We start from the raw sequence: 11,191 nt of genomic DNA, 5'->3' as shown, positions 1-11,191 counted from the left end.
AAACAAAAAACAAAAAGAAAATTAGGACTCAAACACTAGTTCTTAAAAAAAAAAAAAAAAAGAAAAGCTTTGCTGAAACCCTTCGGGGCATTTCCGGGTTTTGGGGGGGCATGAGCCACCCATTACCTTGCACAGCCCTTCAATAAACCTTTCTCTGCCCTAAACTCTGACGTTTCAATATTGTTTGGCCTCGCTCTGCGTCAGGCACATGAACCTGTGTTCACTAGCATATCTAGGGGTCCGTATATCCAAAACAGTGAATGGTTCATCCTGGTTTTGGTACTTAATTCCTTTCAGCGTGTGTTGTAGGTCAGCGGCTGCAGTGGCTCATGACTTGATCCCTATAGAACTGGATGGCAGACAACATTCTTTGTTTTACACTCTCTATGTGTTTGTGCATCTGTATGCCTTCATGGCTGTAATCGCAAAGGTCTTCCTTCACCTCTTGTTGTAAGAGTGTGAAATGGTTTACTAACTAACTTTAGAAAGTTCTAACAAATTCGATTATTACATCTTTTAAAGAAGATTTGTTCTCATTGCCTCTTGCCATATTAATTATTTTAAGCTGGTTATTTTCTAAGAAACAGCAGATGTGGAAAAAACTCTTAGCCAAGTAGGAATTATCCTTTTGTAAGACACATTTACATTTGTAACGGAAATCTCCACTTGTAGGTTGTCTCCCTCTCTGTACTAGGAAGAGGATGACCACATCTCTATGAAGTTATCAGTGGAGAAGGCAGTGACTTAAATCTGCTCAACAACCTTACCCTTGTTTACTGCGCTTTTCCTGGTGACTTCCCATAACTGACTCCCCACCCTCAATATCCTCTTTTGTCTTTAGCTGAGGATGGTTTTTAAGGTGAGGACTTCAAACATTTTGGCAAGTTACTCATTTTCCCTAGGTCTCTCCCATGTTTCATTTTCTCCTGTTAATCTGTCTCATGTCGATCTAATTCTTAGGCCAGCCAGAAGAACCTAGAAGGAAGGAGGAAATTTTCTCCCTTCCCAATGCCTATCAAGATAACTACACAGTCACATAAATCAACTATTCCTAAAATTCACTATTCCTAAAATAAGGAAATTAAACTTCTAATACATTAATGTGCTAGATTTTAAAAAATCCTTCTTACAGTAATTTCTAGTACTAGGAATCCAGGTTGAAGTAAGTCAAGCAAATTTTTGGCAAAGGATATTTTCTTAATGTTTGGTTAAAAAAAAAAAGCTATATCTTTCTGTAAAAGAGAAGAATAAATCTGACTCCACACTGGATCTGTTTCTTTTACTTTAACCTTTGTATTCTATTGCTTTTGCTTCAAGTTAATCACTAAAGGGATGTTGCCTACAGCTTACAGTATACATGATGGCCAAACTCCAGGAATTCTGCCTCCCTTGCCTGAGTGTTAAGCTAAAATTCCTTTGTTTAGCTCACAGGAAACATCCTGACCAGGCTCCCCCCTGTGAATGGCTGCAGGAAAAAAGAAATTAACACATCCCCTCCTGAGTCTGGCTGGAACTGAGGCAGAAGGTAGATGGGCCCCAGGCTGAACAGTTTCTCCCCTGCGGACAGAAACTCCACAAAAGCAGGATGATGGAGGAGGCTGGGCCCTGCCCAGATCAGAGATAAAAGACCACAAATTCCTCATTCCCAAAGTCAAGGAGACCTCCCCGACTGCACATGTGCAGAAAGGCTCCTTGGAGGTCAAAAAGGGAGGGGGCGCCACCTCCTAGTATGTGACGTCAACTACCCATAGGCCTCTTCACTAGAATCCATCTTGGCTAAGAGATGCGCACCCACACAGGGAAGGACCCTGAGATATACCAAATTCGGACTCAGAACCAGGCAAAGCAAGATGATTGGCCAGAGGAAACCATAAAGAAATGTCCCATAAAAGTGATTCAGACTGCCACGAGGGCGTGACTCTCTGGGCCCGCCATGTGGCTCTTCACACGTACTGTACCCTTTTCCCTCTTAATAAACACTTTACTTGCTTCACTACTTTCCGTCTCTATGCAGAAGTTCATTTCTGCACAGCTGACGGGCCGGGGACTTGTCACTGGCCACTGGTCCCTGGTGGTCTGGTGGCTGGGATTCAGCGCTCTCACTGCCGCGGCCATACCTCAATCTCTGGCTGGGAACCGAAATCCTGCTTCAAGCCGCTGCAGGCCGAGGCCACCCGAGGTCAGAACCAGACTCCTGGGTCTGCGACTTTCCGAATAAAGTCGCTAGTCTTTGCCCCAACTCATCTCTCAATTGGCCTGTTGTGCAGCAAGCAGCACCAGCTTGGACTTGGAAACATTTTCTCACTGTGAAGTATGATACAAATGTGTATTGTATCTTAATTGAGTGTGTCTCTTTACTGAGAGAATAATTGATTTGAACTTCCTGAACTCATACCAGTTTAAGTATTAAAAAACCTACTATTACTCTTAATGCTTTAGATACACGAAAAGTGTAAACTTGTTCAATAAAACTGAACCATTATTCAACAAATTTTTATATTAACAGCAATTAATTTCATAGCACATCGACTTAAAACTAATTTCTATGATTTATTAGTCACTTAAAACTTTGTACTAATATTAAATTGAGCTAATTAATTCTTGGACGCCTTCATATGCTTTAAGCATACTTTTAAGTTTATACACTTTTGCTTATTTTTATATGCTACAGACGGGCTATATCTCTGGGTCAGATTAACAAACGTGCTCGGTTTTGCCACTTATAAGAAGGGGTAAAACGGCCATGGTGGCTGTAGAAAGCCGTGCTCTATGCAGTTTGGTGTTTTGTTAGTCTCTTAAAATGTTTGACTACGACAGTTCCCAATTATTCGCCTTCTCATAGAAGGATGACAGGGATCGAGAGGGATTAGCGGGTGCGCTAACGCCAGGCTCCGCAGAGAGCCGGAAGGCACCTGTGCGCGAACGAGGGAAGGAAACCCTGCAAGGTGAGGAAGAATAACTACACCTGTTTAACTGACAGGACTCCTGCACGCATGCGTCCCCACGCTCAAGGCTCAAGCTCCCTTAGCCTCGCCCCTTTCTGCGCGCCGACACCTCCTTCCGGCCAGCTTCGGTTTCCTCCGCGAGGAGCCCCGCCCTCTTCCGGGGCCACACGTCAACGTTCTCGCTTCCCGGTAACTAAGGCGATGAGAGGGACTTCCCACTGAAGCGAGCAGACGTCTTGCGAGCTCCTGAGGCGCTCTGGCTGCACCTAGGAAACAGTTCCCTAGGCGCTGGTGTTTCGTGAAGCAGAAAGGTTTAGAGGTGAACGTGGAGAAACGTGTATTCTGAGTAATTGTGATTTTGAAGAGCCAACCACATCTCTCCTGCCCTGTTCCAAAATGGCGGCTCAGCCTTTCTAAGCGTCTTGCTTCCGCTCGCCCGTCAGGGAGGCGCTCTTTGATTGGCCAGCGGACGGCGCCGTGGCGTGACGCACAGGGCGCTAACCAATCGGCTTAGGGCTGAGCTGTACTTGGCGGTGGGAACTGGAGCCCGGCTCTTGCAGCGGTGGGTGGTGCGTACGGCTGCGGCCAGGTGAGCGGCTCCGGCCAGGTGAGTGGGGAGCGCAGATTATGAGAGCCCGAGGGAGTCTCTGCTAGGGGCGGGTGGGTTGCTCCTGGGGCGATGCCTTTTCCCGGCGGTCAGAGGAGCTGAAGGGCCCGAAGCCCCAGGGGTCTGCTGAGAGTGACGTGGTCCCAGCCAGGTGCGGCGTCCGGCTGGCCGGATTCTGGCGCAGGATCCCTCGGAGTCGCGGGGAACGTAAGGACTCAACGTCCAGTTTACAGTTGAGGAACTCGAGATTCAGGTTAAATGACTTATGCTTCGTGACAGAGCCGAAGCTAGAACCCAGGTCTTCGGACTCCCTTTAAGGATTAAACCTTGCGTTACCTTAGTTGTGTCCTGAAAAGTCATGCCTTAAGGTGGAATGAATGGTACAAATTTTTTTTTTGGCCGATACGTCTACAGGATCTTTACAGTTTTACTTATTCATTAATTCATTCATTCAGCTGTTAACCAATTCTGAAAGCCTTCCCTTTTGAAAATATGGTGTTGGGGTAGACTCGTCTCTCTAGAAAAATGCACCTTGGCTCGTGCACACAATTTTGCATCAGTTTCAGAGTACTTATTGACCCTGAAGTCAATAAGTGAAGTCTCTTGTTGGCTATGTGCCCAGAGTTAAGAATCCATGCTCTTGAGGGAGTGAGCGGAAGAGGCAGTGGGAAATGGAGAGCGCAGGTTTTAATATGTGGATGCCCTGGGGACATGGGATGGAGATAGTGCCTTTTAATAATGAACTGTTTTGAGAAGGAAAACAGCCACTTACGGAAGTCTGCCGAGGTGCTTGCTGAGAATTGCGATGTTAGAACTTGCTTTCATTCCCACCTGAATTACCCTTTACTAGCCAGGAAGCTGCAGAAGTGTTTTCTGTGTACACAGAGCTACAGTTTCCCGCTTTTGCCAGAGATAACAAATAGATGCCTTAGAGTTTCAGTTGGAACAAACATTTGGAATTTTTGTGGTCCGCGTTGTGTGTAATAGAGTAATTCATTTGCATTTATAGCCCTATGTTGTTCCCTTAGTCCAAATTAACAGTATGGCACTTCTCAAAATAGCTTGGAGACAGTCATTATTTAGCATTGCATAAGTGAGCACTAGAGGCCACTTATATAATAGAGTCTTTTTTTAAAAAAATATTTATTTATTTTTGGCTGCGTTGGGTCTTTGTTGCTGCGCACGGGCTTTCTCTAGTTGCGGCGAGCAGGGGCTACTCTTCGTCCCTGTGCGCGAGCTTCTTGTTGCTTTGGCTTCTCTTGTTGCGGTGGCTTCTCTTGTTGAGGAGCACGGGCTCTAGGTGCGCGGGCTTCAGCAGTTGTGGCACGCGGGCTCAGTAGTTGTGGCTCACGGGCTTAGTTGCTCCGCGGCATGTGGGATCTTCCCAGACCAGGGCTCGAACCCATGTCCCCTGCATTGGCAGGCGGATTCTTAACCACTGAGCCACCAGGGAAGCCCTATAATAGATTCTTTAATTTGCCTTTTTTCCCATTGTTCTCGAGAGTTTTGTTCCCTTGAACCCTAATAGCTGAAGTGTGTGTTAGCCTAGATTTTAGTATGTAAACAGGATGGAGTTGGCATTATCTGGATTTGAAAAACGTACTTAGTCTGAATGGCTGTTTTATTAACTGGAATCTTCCAAGGCAGGAGCATAAGCGACTGTGGTGAGGGGACAGGAGCTGGTGAGGAACTCACTTAGCATAATAGCAAGTGTGCCTTTGTAATCTTGGTGATCCCAAGTAGTAGTACCTTGGCTAAGAACTGGTAGCTCTTCTTGTTGTGAATAGGATTCGCATTTCAGTATCCAGTTCTTTTCTCCATAATTAACAACGGAAGGAGAGAAAGGGCACAAAACCAAGATCGCTTGGGATGTAAATTATAATACAGTATTTAGTCGAATAGAGCAAGGAGGAAAGGGGGTCAGGGAGGAAGGTAGCTGGATGCTGAAACAGGGTTTGAGACTTAACCCTTGAGCACGGGGCTGAAATTGGCTTGGCTGAGATGATATGTGATCTAAGAGGAGATTTAAATTACTATTATTCACCTACATGCAACTTAGAGATGACCAAATGATTGTAAACCTCCCGCCCCTTTTATTTTTTTAAGGGCTAGACAGGAGGGTTGAGAAAGGAATGGGAGAGGTAGCTGTGAAGTTAATTGGCTCTTGGGGGTCAGAGAGAAGTGAGATGTTGTCATCCTCCAGTGACAGTTTCTTCCAGACTAAGTATTTAAGAAACGTGGTGTTAGGGGGTCATCTTTTTTTGAAGTTCAGTTGAGAATTTCACATACGATTAAACTTTAGTGTTTGTTTTTTTTTTAGACAATGGCAACATACCTGGAATTCATTCAGCAGAATGAAGAACGCGATGGCGTGCGTTTTAGTTGGAATGTGTGGCCTTCCAGCCGTCTCGAGGCTACAAGAATGGTTGTTCCCCTGGCTTGTATCCTTACTCCTTTGAAAGAACGTCCAGACCTGCCCCCTGTACAGTATGAACCAGTGCTTTGCAGCAGGCCAACTTGCAAAGCCATTCTCAATCCACTTTGGTATGAATTCTTTTAAAAACTAGTAAAAATGATGAATACAGTAAATTATGACTTTCCTGTGATTCTCCTAAAAGTGACTCAGTTGGGCAAGATGTCAAATTTGAGATGAGTAGTAAATGGTGAGAGTCTTAGGTGATGAATGCTTGTGGAAATCTCCCTGGCCTGATATTCCAGATAGAATTAGAACTTATGGGAATGAGGTGGAGGTAGAGGGAAGGGATTTGTAATTTCTTGTTTTTCTGATTTTCAGTTTGCTTTTGCCTTAACTGTTGATTTTATTGGTGCCTTTTAAAGCATTTTCCAAAAAATATCCAAAAGCTTTAGAGAGTTTTGTGGTACCTACCTGGTATGGTGATGCTGTAAGGCAGGAAGAGGTAATAGGCAGAAGAAATTTGAACTCTTGATGATTTTATTGTTAAGTGTAACTTTTTTGTGCCTGAAATGGTGACCTATGATAGCTCTCTTAAATGTGGGCACTCTTTGAAAGGATTTTTAAACAAGTGAAGAGTGTCATAAATACTCTTTAAAAGATAAAATTTTTATGTGAGGGAACATTTTTTACTACATTCTCCTTGCTCTTACTTGGTGTGCCCATGTATAAGATGCTGCTGCTCTTTTAAAATAATAGCTGATCGTTAATTTTCTAATGTAGAAAGGGGGGGAAAGCAACTATAAAGCATTATCTTGAACCAGTTCTAGGAAGTGTATCAACCCAGAAACATTCTGCTCAACTTCTTCAAGTGCACTAAGTGTGGTTAAAGTCTGAGTTGTTTTTCCTGTGTGTTAAATGTCCTTTTAGTATTAAAATTTCATAGTTTCATATATTTGAACAATAAAGACATTAGAAAAATCATAAAGAGTATGTTTAGATAACAAGGCAAGAGGAAATAACCTATAATTTTTATAACTCATGAATTTCTAAATATTATCTAGGAAATTGGAAAAGAGCAAAAAGGATTTAGTAGTTGTTCATTGTTGCCGCTTGAAGGAGCCTTTCGGTGCACTCAGCAGCCAGAACTCTAGCTGCAGAGAATGTGTTGCATACCTTCATCCATTGAGGCACCCACACAGGAACACACGTCCGTGTGATTTACTGAACAAGAAGTTTACACTTAAATGCTTTCTACCTTAAAAATGAAAACGGTATCTGGTTGTAATATTTATTTTTCTCACAGTCAGGTTGATTATCGAGCAAAGCTTTGGGCTTGTAATTTCTGTTTCCAAAGAAATCAGGTATGTGAACTGTAATTATTTTACAAGTATTCCTGTGTTTCAATTTAGTTGTCCTACTCTGAAAAAAATTAAGTGAGGTTGAATTTGTGTCTGCCCTGGCACAGGGCACCTGTCAAGGTGATATTTCTTAAGCCTAATATTGAATGTTGAACATATGTGATTTTTGTTTTGAATGGTCATTCAGTTTCATTATATGAGTCTTTGTCTTTGCTGTGGAGGAGACATAGATTTCCTTTTTTTTTTTTAAATAGGTTTTCTGTAAGCACTGAGTATGTTACCCTAGAAAACAGATAAAGTGTTTATATTACATTTGACTTCAGTTTATTCTTTTTTTTTTTTTGTGGTATTTGGGCCTCCCTCTGCTGTGGCCTCTCCCGTTGCGGAGCACAGGCTCCGGACGCGCAGGCTCAGCGGCCATGGCTCACGGGCCCAGCCGCTCCGCGGCATGTGGGATCCTCCCAGACCGGGGCGCGAACCCGGTTCCCCTGCATCGAGCAGGCGGACGCGCAACCACTGCGCCACCAGGGAAGCCCTTCAGTTTATTCTAATTGGATTGTGTACATTACTGGATTTTCATTTTCTGACCTTTCTAACTTTTAGGGTCAAGCTGATCTTGTTTTGATTTAAACATTTTTAACTACTAAACTAGGAGCTCACAAATGATGAGAGAGACTTTTCTTTGAAATGAACTGTGCCTATGGAGGAAATGTTCAAAAAGTGGATTATGGTGATTATTGCACAATTCTGTGCATTTACGAAAAATCATTGAATTGTACATTTAAAATGGGTGAATTTTATGGTATATAAACTATACCTCAATAAAGCTGTTAGAAAATAATTATGTCCAACATAATATATAGTGCTCTAGCAGATCTTAAGATATTAATCACATCTACTTGTTTATTCTTATATTTGATTATAATTGATTAACAGTCTCATTCTCAGGTAGCACACACTGAGTCCAGTGGTGAAGAGACCAGTGTGCAGTTGATGACTTTTTTTTTTTTTTTTTTTTTTTTTTTTTGCTGTACACGGGCCTCTCACTGCCGTGGCCTCTCCCGTTGCGGAGCGCAGGCTCCGGACGCGCAAGGCCCTATCCCCCGCATCAGCAAGCAGACTCCCATCCACTGCGCCACCAGGGAAGCCCGCAGTTGATGACTTTTAAGTATAGTCTTGGGAATTAGAAGCAGATACCGTACAAGATTTATCTCCCTTCAGAGTATATTCAGAGTATATGCAGATCTTAAAAACATTCCTACACCCTATTATATTCAGAATTCATGTCGTTTTAATGTAATTTATTGTTAAAATTATAAGGCAATGTCAACAGAGTAAAAGTCCAACCCATAGAATGGGTGAAAATATTTGCAAATCATGTGTCTAATAAGGGATTAATATTCAGAATATATAGAGAACTCCTAATACTCAACAACAACAGGAAAGCCCAACTCAGAAATGGACAAAGGACTTGAATAGATATTTCTCCAAAGACGGTAGACAGATGGCCACTAAGCACATAAAAAGATACTCATCGTCACTAATCATTAGTGATGTTTACCAAATGGTCCAGCATTCCCACTTCTGGATATATACCCAAAAGAACTGAAAGCAGGGTCTTGAAGAGATACTTACACACTCATGTTCATAGCAGTATTATTCACAACAGCTAAAACATTGCGACTGATCCGAGTGTCTGCTGACGGGTGAATGGATAAGCAAATGTGGTCTGTATGTTCAATGCAATATTAATAGCCTTAAAATGCAAGGTGTTCTTACTTATGCTACATGATCGAACCTTAATGATATTACTGAGTGAAATAAGCCAGTCACAAAAGACAAATACTGTATGATCCCCCTTGTATGAGGTACTTGGAGCAGTCAAATTCATAGAGACAGAAGGTAGATAGGTGGTTGCCAGGGGCTGGGTGGGGGTGATGGGGAGTTACTGTTTAACAGGTTCAGAGTTTCAGTTTTGCAAGATGAAAAAAGTTCTGGAGATGGATGGTGGAAATGGGTGCACAACATTATGAGTGTATTTAAGACCACTGAACTGTACACTGAAAAAAGATTAAGATGGTAAAATTTACCACGATTTTTAAAGATTGGGGGAAAAAATCAGTGTACAAGCTACAAATTTAAAATGTTTGTAGAGAAAAGACAAAACACCTATGACATTATGTTAAGCACCAAAAAGCAGGTTGCAAAATTGTGTGTATAAGGTGATCTCAGCTGTGCTTAAGTAGAAAAAGTGTGGAAGGAAATACACCAAGATGTTGACAGTAGCTGCCTCCAGGTGATAGGAGCACGGGGGGTTTGTATCTTTTATCTTATATTTTTCTTGTACTTGCCAGTTTTTCTACAATGAACATGTATTACTTTATTGATAACAGCTAGAGTAGTAAACCCAAATAAAAGCTTTAGTTTTCCATGTAGATTATTGATGAGACAGCTAAAATTTCAGCCCTTAATTTGCAGGGCAACAATTTGGAAATGGTTTTTAATAGTGTGTGTTTTAATGATTTAGAAGTTGCAAGATAACCTAAAGCTGCGTTAAGAAAAAGTTCCAATGTGATATAGATATAGAACAGGGTTATAGATTTTAAATTCTGATTAAAAAATGATTGATTGATTGATTGATGCTGCCCCAGGTCTTAGTTGCAGCATGCAGGATCTTTAGTTGCGGCATGAGTTTTAGTTGCGGCATGCATGCGGGATCTTGTTCCCTGATCAGGGATTGAACATGGGCCGCCTGCATTGGGAGCACACAGTCTTACCCACTGGACCACCAGGGAAGTCCCTTAAATTCTGATTTTTGTATTTTAGTAACATGTTCTACATTTTGTGCTTTCAGAATTAATATATGGTCATTAACTATTTTTATAAATGGAAAATAAAAGGCATAATGTATCTCTCAGCCCTCATGAAGCATTGCTTTGTTTTCTTCTCTTCAGTTTCCTCCGGCTTATGCAGGCATATCTGAGGTGAATCAGCCTGCTGAATTGATGCCCCAGTTTTCTACAGTTGAGTACGTGATACAGGTAATTGTTTGCTGCTCATTTAAGGAGCAGTGTTAAATTGAGCTTCTTTTGCAATACTTTGTCTTCTGTATCTCTTGCCTGTCTGGACGATTTAAAGCTGTGAGGCCCACAGGATCCTGAACGTTAGGTCATGGCACGTGTGCACGTGTTGGCATCGTTTTCCCGTCTCCATAGAAGGCTACCAAAAAGATAGCACTGATTCAGTTCAAAACCCGCCCTCCACAGCCTTGTCCGTCTCAGTTGATGGTACCACATCTTCTAGTTCAGCTTAGAAATCTTAGATTCATCCTTGACGTCTCTCTTTTTCTCACATCCCATATCTAATCCGTTAGGAAATCCCATGCAGTAGATATTCACACTTGATCCAGAATCCAGCCACTTCTTTCGCCCCACAGCTCCTGTCCTGGGCCAGCCCCCACCTCTCACTTGAATTATTGGGTCAGTCTCTTAGCTCTTTGCCCTGACTTTACCCTTGCCCACTTATATTTTATTCTTCACCCAGCAGCCAGGGTAACTCTTTAAAAACGTCACATTAGTTCTGTGTTCAGAAACCTCCAGTGGCGAAAATGGCTCCCTTTTCACCTGGAGTAATAGACAGTCTTCAGAGTTCTGTGTGAGCTGGCCATGTTACCCCTCTGACCTCAGCTTCTTTTAGGGTCCTCGTTCAGCCAAATGGGCCTCCTTGACTTTGCTCAAGCGTGCTGGGAACAGACGTGCCCCTGGGCCTTTGTTCTGGCTTTTCCTCAGGCTAGAGCTTTCTCCCTTGTAGCTGTATTGCTCACTCCCTCTCCTCCAGGTTTTTGCTCAAATGTTACTTTCTTTCT

General features: G+C 42.6%; 1 protein-coding gene across 3 annotated transcripts in view; it reads left to right on the top strand.

The window, feature by feature from the left end:
• Positions 1 to 3,124: 3,124 nt before the first annotated feature.
• Positions 3,125 to 11,191, top strand: part of SEC23B (SEC23 homolog B, COPII coat complex component) — a 37,023-nt gene continuing 28,956 nt past the window's right edge. Inside the window, exons 1-4 of one of the 3 annotated variants that reach the window (XM_007114749.4) lie at positions 3,125 to 3,264; positions 5,873 to 6,096; positions 7,272 to 7,329; positions 10,281 to 10,367. In XM_007114749.4, the coding sequence (XP_007114811.1) occupies positions 5,876 to 6,096; positions 7,272 to 7,329; positions 10,281 to 10,367 (366 nt within the window). In that variant the 5' untranslated portion in view covers positions 3,125 to 3,264; positions 5,873 to 5,875. Of the gene's footprint in view, positions 3,553 to 5,872; positions 6,097 to 7,271; positions 7,330 to 10,280; positions 10,368 to 11,191 lie in introns of all 3 variants that reach the window. The other 2 variants (XM_007114748.4, XM_007114747.3) reach the window with 2 other exon arrangements.

The sequence above is a fragment of the Physeter macrocephalus genome, chromosome 14 (genome assembly GCF_002837175.3).
Source record: "Physeter macrocephalus isolate SW-GA chromosome 14, ASM283717v5, whole genome shotgun sequence".
In the NCBI taxonomy this organism is placed as follows: Eukaryota; Metazoa; Chordata; class Mammalia; order Artiodactyla; family Physeteridae; genus Physeter; species Physeter macrocephalus.
The sequence above is the reverse complement of the archived record's forward strand: the minus strand, read 5'-3'. Positions and strand labels throughout refer to the sequence as shown.